This window comes from Neoarius graeffei, chromosome 2 (assembly GCF_027579695.1).
Source record: "Neoarius graeffei isolate fNeoGra1 chromosome 2, fNeoGra1.pri, whole genome shotgun sequence".
NCBI classification, from domain to species: Eukaryota; Metazoa; Chordata; class Actinopteri; order Siluriformes; family Ariidae; genus Neoarius; species Neoarius graeffei.
The window spans coordinates 40,811,345-40,828,897 of record NC_083570.1 but is presented as its reverse complement, the minus strand read 5'-3'; the positions used below and the strand labels follow the sequence as shown (position 1 = coordinate 40,828,897).

The window sequence follows — 17,553 nt, the reverse complement described above, 5'->3', positions numbered from 1 at the left end:
ATACTCACAAATTACAATTGTGCACTTTGTTTGCTGCAGTTGTTTCTCTCGCTGACCTAAATGTGATAGATGAAGTTAACTAAAATAAAAATAAAACACAATGAAAAGGTATTTTTACATTCTAAATGTTACCATGACAAGCCAACATCCAGTATTAGCACAAATGACAAAAAAAAAAATCTACCAATTTAAACAATTTTCAATTAAAAAAATAAAAAAACACACAAAAAAAACCCCCACCTTTTTTTTTTTTGTAATTTCCCCCAATTTAGTCATCACCAGGGCAGCATAGTGGTGCAGTAGTTAGCACTGTTGCCTCACAGCAAGAAGATTCCAGGTTCAAACCTCTCAGCTGGAGTTTGCATGTTGGGGAAGCTGCAGCAGGAAGTGTGATCAAGATAGACGGATAGGCCAATTGGCTTACAGGGCACCAGGGTGAGTGAGTGAGTTTGTCACCACCAAGTCCCACCCTGCAGTTCAGTTTCCCCCATCATATGACCGCTACCAACCAGGGATGCTGAAGGCTATCATGTGCTTCCTTCCTTCCTTCCTTCCTTCCTTCTCCCTTGAGCTTACAGATGTCCATAATTTGATTGAGAGGGGAGTGTATGCCACCCCTCTCCCTTCAAGAGCATGCCCAATTTCGCTCTCTTGGACTGTGGCAACGTCAAGATTCAAACTCACAGTCTCTGGATGATCGGGTGAATGCTTTTTCATTTAAATGGAATAACATTTACAAGCACAGCCTGTCACAAAGACATGTCAAGATGCAGATCTTATTACAAAGACTCGATCACTGCTGCTGTAAACCACCAAATGATTTGGATAAACAAAAATGTTCTTTGAGAGATAAAATAATAATTAATATACTTTACTGTATTGCAAAAAAGGAACGGTGTTGTGCTGAAACAATTAGCCAAATGGCTGACGGCATAAAAGGAGAAGCTGGTACTTGGTGATTTTATACCCTTAAATGTAACCACACACATGTAACCATGCACACATGCCTTGATGTCATCATATGAACAATAATTTGGTTTATGAGGATTGTATTTTGATATGTAACCACACACATCTTGATGTAATCACATAAGCAGTCATGTTGTTTATAATGATTATATATTAATTCAAAACCAAGTATGTTGATTTTCAGTAAAGAGTAAATGAAGTTGATTTAATTAAAAGTAATAAATTGATTTATGAATGATCATAATTACAGTAAAATACAGTAAGAGACATTGAGATTGTTGATACTGAAAGGTTTTTTTCTGCTAAATCACAGGCCTATTCAAAAAGTGTATTATTCTCACTCCAGTGCCTGCAAGGTTATTATAAGTTGTAATGAGTTAGCCAAGACCATGTTGAATCAAGCAATTGTTCATTCTGGAGTTTTGCATGCTAACGTAATACATTTTATCAAGTTATTCTGAGTTGCGTATTGTTACAAGTGGTAATGTGCATTTTCTTTTTTTAATCCTATGGTGTGGTAGACTGACCAAGGCCACAAGTGTTGTGTTCGTTTGCGCCTGTAGCCTGTATCAATGTTTAAGCTGATTTGACTCCAGTCATTTTGAATCGTGTATTGTAGGCTCTGAATGCTGTGTTGTTCACGACACATCACTTCTTATCATATGCTTTGATTCTTCCTGAATTGACCAGTCATACTGGAAAATTTGGCTCGGTTGATACAAAATATGAGAAGCGCGAGATGTACTGCCCAACAGAAAATGTTGAAGTGGTATGATGTGACGTTAACCAATGAGATTATTTGTATACACTTTTTTTTTTGAAGCTGTATAAAATGAGAATTTTATGATTTTGAGTTGGTTCACTCTGCACACCAAACTCAGCTTTTATTAATTGATTTAATAAAAATCTAAACCTTTCTGCAACCTCTTGGACTTTGAATCATTTTTGCTTGGAGATTTTAAGTTGAGAATTTCCACGACACACTCAAATGAAAATCTTGTACTATGATGGAGACCTGTGTATTTCATTAGCTATGTTTCCATTCAAAGATTTGCTCCAGTCTGAATGAATTCATTCCAATTGCAGATTCCTCATGAAATGTATAGGTATCCTAAACTGGAAATTTTCACAAATATCAAATGCATGTTACATGTAATCCAATCCAAAGTTATGCCTGTCTTGGGAAGGTATAGTATTTATATGTTACTATAATAACAAGGAGCTTATGAGTGCAAAAACGTCATCCGAGTGTGATTTTGAAAAATGGACAGAATTTGTGACTACTGAAAATCAGTAGTGGTTCATGACCATAAATTTGGTGGGGAAAGACTACATTAATAATGACAAAGCCTCAAACTTGGCTGGAATGCTGCAGAACCCCTCACCCCCACTCCCCTGATGCACGGACACTGGGCTGGAGTGAGATTTTTCTTTTTAATCCTGTAATCCCCCCCCCATTTGTGATGTAAGCTCAAATTGAAACTTTAACCTCCATCCTGATCACTGTCGGACTTCCACCACCTTCCAAATTCCACTTTAACCCCTGCTTAGAGCGCTGTTAGAGTCAGTTTCATAATGCCACCAGATGGTGCCTAGGTGCAAAGATGTCATCTATAGAAGTGCAAACATCTGAATCATTATAGTGGTTTGTTGCTAAGCTAATTTACTGCACAAGGAATATAGTTGGTCATGCTAGTATAATAATAATAATAATAATAATAACAACAATAATAATAACAACAACAACATTTTTATAGCATTATAGGAACTATTCATAGTGAATACCTCTGATCACATAGGCCCTTATTTATGAAAAGAACGTACAACAGAAAACTGGGCGTATGATCATTTCCACACAAAGCTCGGAATTTACCAATGTGGATGTGAGCAGCGGCTACGTTCAAATCTCACGTTAAGTCTCACCTCGTGTACACAAGTTTACGAGTTAGCATGGATGTGTGGTGCAGCACAGCAAATCTAGCTGAGTGGAAAATTGTTATTAGACCATGTATTCAAACTGGCATCGAAGCATATGCAGTCACATTAAAAAAATAAATAATAATAAAAAATCACTTAAAAATATGTAGCATATGGCAAAATATATTTTGTAAAGGCCTACATTGACTATGTGTCATATCTCTGTAATATAGGCTAAAATTGTCTTTTAAAATTATTTGCAATTAATGTTAATTGCAGATCTGTGCTGGTTTCCATGTTAGATTGATGAATGAGGGCCATTCTGTATAGGATCTGGATCAGATCACATGCCTGGATCACTGAAAATTTTGCTGTTTCATCATTTTTTTTTCATTGCTATGAAAAGGGGGATTGACTAAATCAGTCTCGCAAATATCAGTATTTAGGACACCATCAGGAGAATACGAGTTATTTCTCTTCTTTTTTCTTCTGCCCTGTTCTCCTGTTGTGGTGACTGTACCCATTTCAACCCACTTTCTCGCTAGAAAGCTAATTGCTACCTTATTTTATTAGCTTAAACTCTGTCCAAGATAGTTAGGTTGTCATCTTAACACCTTGCTTGCAGTTCATGCAACCAGGACTATCATCATTAACAGGGCCAGTGTGCGTGTCCCTCTGTTGCCCTTGTCCCATCAGTAGTACAACCACTGAGCCACTCATCTGGCTGTTCCAGTTCATGGGATAGGAATATATGTTTGTGTGTGCATTTTAGCCTTAACCACTATAGTCTTATAGTCCGTGCTCAAATGTCCTGGAATTTGAAGACCACCAGCAGTCTACCTACTACCTCAGTATCAACCTAGTCAGGCAGCTAGCCACAAAGTCTCCAGTCCCATACAGTCCAGAAGCAAAATACACTGAGGTTCACATGGATGATTTGACATTGGAAATAGTTCAGACCTGATGTAATTTTAGGCTGGATACTCACACCCTTTGTCAGAGATGGAGCAGAAAGAGTTTGCTTAACTATGCTGCTCTGCTCCAGACTTGATAGCATCCAGGCAGGAGTCTGTATAAGCCTCCTCCATCTCACAGACAGTTTATTGACTGGCTAGCTGGCTGCCCATGCCCCAGCACCCCCACCTCATACCTCCCACACATTTGGATGCTTCATGGCCAAAACCGCACCAATTGGGCAGTGACTAAAATCCAATGGATCCCGACAATCCATGTTTCAGGGGTATAAATTCCAGTACAAGGGCTGACCCTTGACTCTCCCAGGGCTCAAGGCCTCAACAGTTTCAGACTCTGTTTTAAGAAGTCCTTTCCCTCTTGGACAAAAGTGCTACACAAAAAACTATACCCTATTCAGAACAAGGGGTTCTACTCATATTTTCTTTTCAGATTGGATGGCAGCTCCCATCCTTCCATTGATTTGAGGCTGAATTGGTTCCTGAAAGTCCTTCCTTTTCTCATGCTAAAGCAGTCAGATGCTGTTCATGCCATGCAGCCATGAGACTGGTTCATGTAAACAAATCTGCACAATGCATACTTTCATAGCCATCCTCACACCACAGTGGGTCACAGACAACACTCACCAGCAGAATGCAATGAGCTACTGAGAACACTGGGATTGTTGACTGCAGCTATAGCAGTAGTTTGTGTGGACCAAGTAGAACTTGGGGCTTTTAGAAATGGGTCATCAGTCTGAGGCTGAACCCCAGGATCAATCAACAAAGATATGTTCTCATCTCAGTGAAGGGGGCTTTGAAAGCCTTTCTCACAAAAAGTTTATGCCTGGGAATGGTTCCCCATTAATGAGATGCAGTCACAACAGACATCTCCCTCACCAGTTTGAGTGCAGTGTGGTGTCACTGGGTGTATGAACACTCAAGGCCTCTGCATGCTCTTGCGACAAGGCTTTTGCAGATAGCTTTTCGCAGACAGTTGTAATTTATCGTTGAGCGGGGAGTAACAGGTGTGCGCGATGTTATTCACCGCCACAACGCAAGGGGGCGCGAAGTCGCGAAATCGCTAGGAGTAGTTGGTGGGTGTGGTTAGTGGAGTGTTTATCCTCCGGTTACTTATAATGACTAGAACTGGAGTCGTATAGATGTACGTACTTCCTCACTTCCTCGATCAACCGCTCTTCGTGCTGCTCCATCTTCGCTCGTGTTTTTAAAAATGGCTGTCGTGAAAACAAACCAAACTGGGAAAGTAGGGAAGCGGAAGTGCGTTTACAGCGGATGTAGAGTGGACCAATCAGAGCCCTCTTGTCTGCGACGCTGTCTGCGAGGCTTCTGTGGTGGTCACAATTTTTGGGAGGTGTGTGCAGAGCGTCTGCGAAGGTGGGGGGGCTATGCAGACACTATCTGTGACGCCATCTGCGAGGACTGGGTTGTCAGCATAAATTGGCCTTCAGTGTGAAGTCACAATGCAACACATCAAACAACCTGCAAAAATTAAGGGGGGGCCTGCCTGACTCTCAGGTACTTCCTACCTCCAGAATTCAACCACATCTGATACATTTGGGTGACAGTTGTGGTCAGGTACATGAATCAACAGGGCAACACAAAGTCTAAAACTCTCTGCCTTACACAGAAACTCATTGACATTGTCAAGGTCCAAGTTGCATAGAAAGTCAACATTCAAATCAAAGAGCTTTACCTATGGCTCCAAAATGGCCAACAAGACCATAGTTCCCACTGTTACTCTCATTAGTGGTTTGGATATCCTGGCGACTTCTTCCCCAGGGCAAGACCTGCATGCCTTAGCCATAAGCTGGTGGTTAGACACTTCTGGAATGACTTCATGGCCAAACCCAGAGATTATGCCTATGGTTATTTCACCAAAATTTGTGAGCCAGGTAATTAATCTTGCAGCATCCTACAGAGGTCTATCTGTAGAATGTTTTCTACTGTGACCAGTGTGTGCCTTACAGAAAGCCTTGAACCACATGGCAGCTATTCATTCATGAGATCAGGTCTTCATCTGTCTTGTGTCAAATGGCACAACATGCTTCCCAATGTACTGCATGAAGTTCACAAACTGGCTGGATACTCAGCTTGTACTGTTGCATTCCATTCCATGAGGAGTCTCATCTACGTACATGGGCATTTGCTAAGAGGTATACCACTCCAGGAGACCCGTGTTGCAACTACCTGCGCTATCAACTGGGAAGTGGCTGCTCAGTGGTTAAGATGTTGGACTACTGATTAGAAGGTTGTGACTTCAAATCCCACCACCAAGTTGCTACTTCTGGACCCTTCAGCAAGACTCTTAATCCTCAACTGCTCAGTTGTATAAATGAGATAAATGCAAGCTGCTTTGGATAAGGGCATCTGCCAAAAGACATAAATGTAAATAAATGCGTACCTCCAGAGATTCTACTATGTCAACATCCCCCCTCCTATTGGTATTAGCATGGCAATCATCACAGAGTTATCTGGCTACCTTCATAACTTGCATTATATTTCACCCCTTCTAACTGCCAGAGATGGTGTTTAAAACCCAAATACCCCTATGACACCTTTACAGTCAGCCACATGTCGTAGAGGTGGACCATGATGTAGTCCCTTCATAACTTTCTTGAAGGTCTCAGTATGGTGTGCGCATGTATACATGCATATCTAGGTGTGAACCACCACCCCAGGTAGTAATCAGATGTTCATATAACCACAGTTATACTTGTACCTAGAATTAAATTACCTTAAATGCCCATTACAAATACAATATCTGTAAAGGTAACAATCAGTATATAGCTTCAAAGTGCAGAAAATTTATACAAGCATGCATATAAAATTGGATTACTAACTGTACATCATACCTTTCAGGACACTGGGGTGTCTTGATATCATCGCATTCGTCTTCTAGCCATGCCTTTTCTCCTGCACAAAATGGTCAATGCCATAAGCTAAAAAAAATCTAATGATTAGTCTTAAGAGCAAAAAGTCTGATATACTCACCATACACCTTATTAGGAACATCTGTACACCTGTTCATTTATACAGTTTTCTAATCAATCATGTGGCAGCAGAACAATGCATAAAATCATGTAAATACAGGTCAAGAGCTTCAGTTAATGTTCACATCAAACATCATAATGAAGAAGGGAGGAGAACACCTACGCTACGTTCACACTGCAAGGCTTAATGCTCAATTCCGATTTTTTTGTGAGGTCGTTCACATTAACAAATATATGCGACTTGTATGTGATCCTCAGTATGAACGAAAAGCGACCTAAAAGTGTTCCGCATGCGCATTGCAGGATACGACGACGTCACACGCAGTGAGCATGGCCAGTGTTTACGGAAGTAAAACCGCCCAGTTGCGGTATGACCCATCCAATCTAGCTTGAATAGCTGCATCCCCCCAAATGGAAATCAGCTCCCTAACCTCTGCGTCCTTCCATTGAGAAGATTCAGAACCTTCACAGCCCGAAGCGTCCCTCGCATTGATGTCATGCGCAGGGGCGCAGATACGTTTTTTGAACTGGGGGGGGGGACACAAAACTGGGGGGGGACAAAGCTGCCAGCAAACCAACCCTGATATGCCTGTCAAACTTGTTGTGGGTTACCATAGCAACCAAGCTCGAGCTCGCAACCTGTGCAGTCTGCGCAGCTCAACCAACCGAATATCAGTCTTTGTTTTATGTGAGTTGTTGCAACTATGTATACACTGCTGTGCACCTCAATAAACCGAATGGTAATTAGTCTTTTGATTTTTCCGTGAGGTTTGCCTTATGCAAAGAAAGACAGCATAGACGTTTTTTCCTCCCTATAAGTGGGGGCGACCGAACGAGGTGAATTTAAATCTGGGTGGGGCGAGTCCCACCCTCTATCTGCGCCCGTGGTCATGCGCCATGTTGTTGTAACTTTTTTTGAGAGACCCGCCGCCTACTTCAGCGCAGAATAGTGACGTTTTTGGCTTGTTGATGACGTGTAAGTCGGATGAATGCGACCTGGCAGTTCAGACTGAAGTCGCATATGAAAAGAGCGGATATGAATCGGAATTAGGACCACATATCCAAACGGCCTGGGTCGGATTTGAAAAAATCGGATCTGTGTCGTTCATATTGTCAATAAAAGATCGGATACAGGTCACATATGGGCGAAAAGATCGGATTTGAGTCACTTCAGCCTGCAGTGTGAACGTAGCCCTAGTCTTTTTCCAGTCTTCAACTGTCCAGTTTGGGTGAATCTGTACCCATGATAGCCTCAGATTCTTGTTCTTGGCTGACAGGAGTGGAACCTGATGTGGTCTTCTACTGTTGTAGCTCATCCACCTCAGGATTTGATGTTTTGTGCATGCTGAGGTGGTTTTCTGCTCACAACAGTTGTAAAAAGTGATTATTTGAGCTATTATATCCTTCCTGGTAGCTTGAACCATTTTTCTCTGACCTCTCTCATCAACAAGGCATTTTCACCCACAAAACTGTTGCTCACTATGTTTTAGCACCATTCTATGTAAACTCTAGAAACTTGTGTGAGAAAATCCGAGCTCAACAACAATTTCTGAAGTATTCAAACCAGGTCATCTGACAACAAAAAACATGCCACGGTTAAAGTAACAGATCACACTTTTTCTTCATTCTGATGTTTGACGTGAGCATTAACTGAAGCTCTTGGTCTCTATCTGCATGATTTTTTTTTTTTGCATTGCACTGTTGCCACATGATTGGCTGATAGAATAACTGCATGAATGTTCAGGTGTACAGGTGTTCTTTATAAAGTGAACAACAGGTGCACTTTAGAAGGATTCCAGACAAGTTTTACATGTGTACAATAAACAAACCACACCACATTCAATCAAAACCTGAATACTAAATATTGAATAATAAATTGTCGATGTGGCACTTAAAAGAATAGACAGCATTAAAAAAAAGGTACAGAAACATATCCACCACCAGGTTCTCAGAATGTGAAACCTGGAAAAGCGCACAAGCCTACATGTTCTTTCCCCTTACTCAGTAACTAACACTAGTTGTTAAGTAGCTAGGATCTGTCTGACCATGGTTGACCTTTGCGCTACACTTTTACTGATAACTTTGCTGTATGTACAATGTAAACAGTAGCCTGTCCAAAGTCCCCTTAAATCCATGTTACATGGTCTCAGTTTATGAAAGCACAAACGAGTACATAAAATAAGCTTGGCCTGTTTGACAGGTTGCCAGTTTGAGAAGCTCTCTCGGAGCTCCATTCATAAAAATCTAACTTAAACCAGACAATTTATAAACTGAATCCCAAAATGGCTAAAAATATTGGGCATACAGTGCGCTACATACAGTACATCATAAAAACTTTATTCTATAAACAACAACGAGGCATTTGAGCCATAGGTGAACCACACTGCTTCATTAATTCTGAAGACAATTTATAATATTTAACTGAATCCAGTAGTCCATAAATACAAATTAAAATTACAAGATGTAATAATTAAAATGTGCTTTATTATATAGTGACTGTGAAAAAAATCTTTGTTGCTTTGAGGAAAGTAAATAGAGAGGAGTGGTGGGGGTGGTGAGGATGATACAGTAGAAGACTTTTGTCTGGAGTAAATGGTAACTGTATGCATATACACTACCGTTCAAAAGTTTGGGGTCACTTTGAAATGTCCTTATTTTTGAAAGAAAAGCACTGTTCTTTTCAATGAAGATCACTTGAAACTAATCAGAAATCCACTCTATACATTGCTAATGTGGTAAATGACTATTCTAGCTGCAAATGTCTGGTTTTTGGTGCAATATCTCCATAGGTGTATAGAGGCCCATTTCCAGCAACTCTCACTCCAGTGTTCTAATGGTACAATGTGTTTGCTCATTGCCTCAGAAGGCTAATGGATGATTAGAAAACCCTTGTACAATCATGTTAGCACAGCTGAAAACAGTTGAGCTCTTTAGAGAAGCTATAAAACTGACCTTCCTTTGAGCAGACTGAGGTGGGGTTTACATTAGACCGTATCAGCGGATCATCAGATTAACGTTTTTAAAACGATTAGTGTGCACACAGCAACGCCAATACACGATTCGCGTGCACACAGCAACGCCAATACACAGATACGCTCGGCTCCGCAGGCATCCTGCGCTCCAAATCACTCCGCCCTGAACAGCGAGTGCCCTCTGGAGGGTGCGCACTCCGGCCCTGCGCAGCTCACAGAGCGCGCGAGTGAAGCGCACGAGCCACGATTCGGGACTGAGCCACTGTGTGTGTGATCTCAGTGCATATCGGGCATGCGCGTCACTTACCACTTGCAAGTGGAAGGATGGCAAGCCTAAAGACAATCATAACTACACAATGGGCAGTATTTGCATCAGTATTTGCAGTATTTTCATACTTTTATACTCTTTAATGAAAGGTGATACAAGGCGGAAGTCCGCGCCGTTTTTCAGCAGTCGCGTCACATGACCAACGCCAGCGAATCAGGAAGGTGGATGTCACAGTGACGTTGTCCAATGACAACGCCAGCTAGAGCTCAGCACAGCGTATCCACGTATTCTCAGTGTTTACACAGCACCGGAGCTGATACGATCTGGATTGAATACGTGGACCCTGGCGGATTCCCGTTTCCCGGCGTTTTAATGTAAACGGACAGTGCATCCGCGAAGAAAACGAGACAGATACGGTCTAATGTAAACTTGGCCTGAGTTTCTGGAGCATCACATTTGTGGGGTCGATTAAATGCTCAAAATGGCCAGAAAAATGTCTTGACTATATTTTCTATTCATTTTACAACTTATGGTGGTAAATAAAAGTGTGACTTTTCATGGAAAACACAAAATTGTCTGGGTGACCCCAAACTTTTGAATGGTAGTGTAAGTCAAATTAGAGCTTGCACGTATCTGAATACTTTCTTTACCTTTACACATGCTGTAGTAATTTGTACAGCAATCGCCTTTTTGACCACAATCTGCAGCACAAGAGCAAAGGCTGCTGGGTAACCTCTCTTCACCACAACGGAATTTGGAGCATGTCCATAGTTGACCTGGTAAGGGAAAATGCCAAATCACTGGGAAAACTACTTTAATCATTAATGATCACTCATCAAACCAATGCAAAAACAATCAATCAATCATGTTCAAATTTACATTCAAATATCTATGATATTTATAAATACTCTATGCATAAACACCTTTCCTTTCTCAGAGCAAATGGAACAGGAGCAAAAAGTGGGTAAATATAATTAGCAGAATCAACATGAGCGTGATTTACTTCTAGCAGTTATAAGTCTAAAAGTTCCTAATAGGACAGTTATATACTGTATTTTTCACTATTTCAACCAGAGACATAGAATTCTCTCACAGCAAACCATATCCAAAAAAATCTGTATGGCGTTTCTTCTAATACCACCCATATTTTTGCCACTAAAAATAGACAAAAAGTAGACTAAGGGAAATCCACCCTAAAGCCTTTAATCTTTATAATTAAGGTTACTGTGTATTCACTGGCGCTGCTGTTTTTTTTATTCCATTTATGGTCAACATGTTGGTCTTGCTTGGTCTGGCAGAAATAGTCTCATGAGTAAGTTTGGTGGAGTGAACAATCATGGCGGGTTTAGAGATTGGCTGCTTGAGTTTTTTTTTTTTCTTTTAAAGCTGTACTACTTTGAAAACTGTTCCAAAGCCTCATTTCAAAATATCCTCATCATCATGTGACAGCTGGAAGCAAAGCTTTACCACCTCATTAAAACATCACTCACATCTCAATTATAAGGTGTGCCAGTAGCTCCATCCCAGTTAATTCCAGTTCAGCTCTATTCCGGTTCATCTTTATTTAGGACAAATATATAATAGTGGATTTCTCTATATCTTACTTTTTTTCTTAGTAGTAAAAATGCATAATAATTTCTAGTTATATGGCCAAAGATAAATAAATGGGGTGCCGACATTGTGACCTGTGAGTAAATGACTACGCTATTAAAAATGAGTAAATCTAAAAATGTATATACTAAATAAAACTGCCTAAATACAAATATAATAATAAAAATGTGTGTTACTTTCACTTGGCTATTTTGCAATGTTTCAAAAGCTGTTATATCTTATTGTCTAATGTGATTTGTTTATTAGGCAGGTACGAGGAACTGGATGAAGCTTTGGTGAACATGGTTGTTAATGATGCACAACCATTCTCTATTACTGAGAATCAGAGTTCCAGGGTGCTTTTTTAAGAAACCCGACTCCACTTACATTCCTGATAACCAGAAAGTACCTGAAGATCATGGAAGGCATGGTGAGACAATCTAACTTTACACACCATCTTTAATAAAATGCACAGCAATGCGTTTATTCTCCATGCTACGTCAAAACTGATACGTTTCATTTGTTCAGTCATTATTTCATGAAATAATGACATGGCAAAACATAACCACTTTGAATTAACCTACATTACAAAATTCGGTTCCAAGGACAAATAAACCATGTTCAATATATTTAATAAAAAGTGTCAGTCCATTCTCTTACAGCCCAAGTGTGAGCAAATTAATGCCCATTAAAATTAGCCTGGGTTTTAGAAAAAAAAATAAAACCATTTGTGTCATTAAAGTAAATATTATTTTAAATATACTAGTGATGAGCTCATAGACACCTATGAGTGGTTCGTGTTGCTCTGACTTACAGGGGAGAGACAGCATTCCCTTCACTCCATCCTGGAAGTACAACCAAATTCGGTGTGTTGGCTGTGAGATTGTTGGATTTTTACTCAATTTTCAGAAGTGAAATTGGGAAAAAGTAAATACTGTATCTTTAAAAGACCTTGTAGGAAAGCTGAACCAAGCTTGATTATGAAATGTATTAAAATACACTAAAACACCTCATCTCATCTCATTATCTCTAGCTGCTTTATCCTGTTCTACAGGGTCACAGGCAAGCTGGAGCCTATCCCAGCTGACTATGGGCAAGAGGCGGGGTACTTCCTGGACAAGTCGCCAGGTCATCACAGGGCTGACACATAGACACAGACAACCATTCACACCCACATTCACACCTACGCTCAATTTAGAGCCACCAGTTAACCTAACCTGCATGTCTTTGGACTGTGGGGGAAACTGGAGCACCCGGAGGAAACCCACGCGGACACGGGGAGAACATGCAAACTCCGCACAGACAGGCCCTCGCCGGCCCCGGGGCTCGAACCCGGACCTTCTTGCTGTGAGGCGACAGCGCTAACCACTACACCACCGTGCCGCCCCAGTATCATATTGTAAAGTTAAATATATTAGCGCCTCCTCATTCTGTAATGCGTTTGATTTGACCTCTTTTTCTACTCAACACTTTTCTACTGACTTATTTCTTAACTTTAACATTTGTATTTCTGATACTCTCAATACATTTACTCCTCAGATAATTAGATCTGTTCCAGCTTCTCGCTCCTCTCCATATGGTACACTCCTGAGATTAGCACCATGAAAACTGTCTGTAGGCAGCTTGAGCACCTGTATAAGAAGACTGGCCTCACAGATCATTTTCTTGCCTATAAAGATCACATAAAATAATATAGTGCTTGCTTGATCGATCACCTCTTAGAGCTCATTTCCCTGCCTACATAACCTCTTAAAGCCCGTCTCCCTGCCTGCATAATTACATTATAGGCCTAATTCCAACCATCTTTTTCTTTCAAAGGTGTTAGAAAACACAGTGGCCTCCCAGTTACATGTGCAGATATGACTCGTCTGAACCCTTTCAGCCAACTTTCTGTCCTCACCACAGCACTGACATGGCTCTAGCATAGGTTAGATTGTATCGTGCTGACTGACAGCAGCAATTCCAAATCCCACACGGCACCAATGTCTCACGACATTCCAAAGAAGCTCCGTTACGGGATCTCTTATTTATTGTCCGTGTGATTCTCCTTGGCTTTTATGTTGATAATTCACACATTCTCTACTAAACAATACAGATACTTCCTCAGTACCTTGAACCAGACGGTACATGCCTTGCCTGAATTAAGTCAAAACTCAACACACACCTGTTCACAAACTGTTTCCCTTCCCACACATGACTAATTTAATCTGTCCTCCTCTACTGTTCCTATAGTTTCTACCAAACACGTCTAAATAGCCTCGTTTGTGACGGGTGCTCTACAAATAATAATAATAAAGCATGACCATATTACTCATCCTTATATAACTCCACTGCCTTCTAATCAAATACAGAATTGATTTTAAAGTACTTTTACTGATCTACAGTGCTTTTAAAAGTCATTACTCTCAAACACATTTCTGACCTGCTCAAACAAGTATTCAGGGTGTTGCCTGCTGGTCTTTTCATTCATTCCAAGAATTAGAACTGAAATATGTACGTGGTAGTGGTGTTCCCCTCCCCAGCATAGTCCTACTTTGTAGAATCTGGTAATCCAACTGTCTCTGCCCCGTTCCCTTCTTGGATGGATGGATGGATGGATGGATGGATGGATAAACAAAACAAGCTTAAGACCTTAGTTTTTCACTGTGCCTTCAGCTAGCTAACTCCCTGTGCCTTATAGCATGCTGATTTATCCAATCTTTTCTTTTTCACTTCCAAATATTTTCTTTGAACTTATTTGTATTTTTGTGTTTTATTATTTTGTACATATTCTATCATTCTTCTTCATTTTTACTTTTCTTTATCGACATTGCTGTAAAAATGCTATAAAATATAGTCAAATTCTAACTGTAATTTACTGTTTTTCTAAAATACTGTAAAGCCTGATGCTTTTTTTGGAGTCAAACATAAAATTGACCACTAACATCAGACTACCCTAAAATTTTATGGTACAATGCAGTTTTTATTTATTTAGCAGTAGAGCAGTGAGCCATATTGACTTTCAGGTCATCAACATTCATGCTCCTTTCTTGAAACAAACAAAAAGTTAACTAACATCATATTGAGAAATTAAAATTACATTTGCAAATGCGGTTACCCAATTTGAGAGACATGATTTATGCTTAAAAACAAGGCTGAACTTTGCATCCCATCAACAGCATTAGCTGACAGATGTGTTCTAAGCAGGAGTTCTGAAAGCAAGTTATGGTTTGAAATGTTTGATTTCATCGGGGAAATTTATGAAATGTATTTCAATGTAGATAAGTAACGCTTGGTCATGCTACATCATTACTACAGAAGCTACCTTCAAGCATAAATAAATTAATTAAATAAATAAATAAATAAATAAATAGCTCAGCTAGTAGCTTCGTTATAAGTAGGAAGCTACTACCGAACATAGTTCGAATTACGGGGGGTACTGGGGGGGGTACTATACCCCCCAATGAAGACCCAGTACCCCCCAAAGAGACAAAAATATAAGTTTTGGGGGGGTCCGATATTTTTCCTGATATTGTGAAAAGGAATATATAATTCAAACCAACTCCCATTCGGCATTCTTGTTGTAGGAACATTTTAATGTAAATCGATTTCAGACAGACACCCCTATTGTGGACCGTACCATTTTTAGTCACCGCAGCGCTAGAACGTGCTAGAAGCAACAACTTCTAGTCCACACCGTATTCAGTTGATTCATCAATCATCAGATACAGTCCATGGGTTTGCAGCAATTTATACAGTCTATGGTTTGCAGCAGAAGACGTGCATTGGTAATGTTAGTTGCTAACCAACTTTTAGCCTGTTGAAAATGTGTTATTTTACAACTTTCATTTATTAAAGTAATTTGTTCTTCTTTCAGCTCATGTCACGTCTTTATACGTTGAATTACTTACCCACTGAGGCCAGTAGGCTACAGTGGACGGACATTAACGTTAGTTACCAACGTTAGTTAGCAAGATAAGCTAAGTCTCTATTTAAATCAAGCTTATTACAGTGTGGTATAGAAACGATTCTCATTTCAAAGGAGAAGAACTCCATATATGTTTCCATTCTCATTTTATCATGAATAAATTGTGCTCTTCTGAAATTCATTTGGCACATATGCCCATCCTGTGTGTGTGTGATTAGGCACAAGAAGTTCTGATGTAGGCCTAGCTAAGCCTATGTAAAATTACAATCAGAACCTCTGGGGACGGGGCGGCACGGTGGTGTAGTGGTTAGCGCTGCCGCCTCACAGCAAGAAGGTCCTGGGTTCGAGCCCCATGGCCGACGAGGGCCTTTCTGTGTGGAGTTTGCATGTTCTCCCCGTGTCCGCGTGGGTTTCCTCCGGGTGCTCCGGTTTCCCCCACAGTCCAAAGACATGCAGGTTAGGTTAACTGGTGACTAAATTGACCGTAGGTGTGAATGTGAGTGTGAATGGTTGTCTGTGTCTATGTGTCGGCCCTGTGATGAGCTGGTGACTTGTCCAGGGTGTACCCCGCCTTTCGCCTGTAGTCAGCTGGGATAGGCTCCAGCTAGAGCCCTGCACTCCCGCGGGACTCGCGGGACCCGCCGCAAAGCAGTGCGGCGCGGGACAAATTTTGAAAGCTCATTGCGGGCGCGGGCGGGACCGGAAGTGCACATATGCGCGCGCGGGCGGGAGCGGTGATAAGCTGCAGTCCCGCTAACTAAAAACGTGCTTGAAATAAAATTTATAAATTATTAATTTATGTCTATCATATATAATTTGTGTTGGATATTTTATTTGGCATTAATAAAAACATTTTAAGATGCCTAAATTTGCAGAGAAAGTCAGATTGAGTGACAAATAGCATCTTCAACTTGCCATTGATCACTCTAATGACTCACAATTCACACCCAGCTAGCAAGAGAACCATGAGTGAATTGATTTCCTGCTTGCGTTAGTCTACAACTTTAATCAGAGAGACAGGTTACACAGTGACAGTAGGCTTGACTCAATGCTATCCCAGAAATCCTTCCTGTAATATGCAAATTTGGCTGTCCAATCAGAGGCGGCCAAATTTGCATATTACAGGGAGGATTTCTGGGATAGCATTGAGTCAAGCCTACCATCACTGTGTAACCTGTCTCTCTGATTAAGGTTGTAGACTAACGCAAGCAGGAAATCAATTCATTTCTTTAACTAGCTTTGCTTTGCAATAAAAAAAAAAAAAAAAAAAAAAAAAAAAAAAACACATTGGTACAAAGCAAGCCCATTCACTTTTTTATGCTGATCAGAGAATTACAATGGTTTCTCATGTGATAAAAATGTGTGATTTGCGATTAAATATTTTAATCGTTTGACAGCACTAATTATTACTATTAGAGAGATACTATATGCTGAATTCAGAAATAAGGTAAACAATAACAAACGTGAGCTGTAGATATTTATGCTCAAATCCACTCAAAGTAGGGGGCGGGGCACCATCACGCTGTGTCAAGACAAGAACTTTCCTGAGAAATAACGCGAACGTCTGCATCATGCGGGATTTGCGGGCGGGAGCGGGACAAAATATGGCGGGCGGGAGCGGGACTGAAAATCATAATTCTTTGCGGGCGCGGGCGGGACTGCATAATGCGGGCGTGAGCGGGAGCGGGACTGAAAAATCCGACCCGCGCAGACCTCTAGCTCCAGCTTGCCTGCGACCCTGTAGAACAGGATAAAGCGGCTAGAGATAATGAGATGAGACCTCTGGGGACTGGGGGCAACATAAAAAGAGCCAGGTAGTAGGCTAGCCTAGGCAAAATAGCCTAGTACATATGCTAGTATTTGAATTTGTTTTCTATTGTTTTTACTTACATTCCTTTTGTATTATTTTTAAGATATTCATAGTTTCATCGGAGTACCCTGTTTGATTTTATTCACAGAGACAGTA

General features: G+C 40.6%; 1 protein-coding gene across 2 annotated transcripts in view; it reads right to left on the bottom strand.

Annotated features, from left to right (window-relative positions):
- enpp1 (ectonucleotide pyrophosphatase/phosphodiesterase 1) overlaps positions 1–17,553 on the bottom strand; it is a 122,757-nt gene that overhangs the window by 66,855 nt on the left and 38,349 nt on the right. For both annotated transcript variants that reach the window (XM_060914219.1, XM_060914220.1), the window contains 2 exons: positions 10,741–10,866; positions 6,713–6,773 (listed from right to left, as the gene is read on the bottom strand). In XM_060914219.1, the coding sequence (XP_060770202.1) occupies positions 6,713–6,773; positions 10,741–10,866 (187 nt within the window). The remainder of the gene's footprint in view (positions 1–6,712; positions 6,774–10,740; positions 10,867–17,553) is intronic.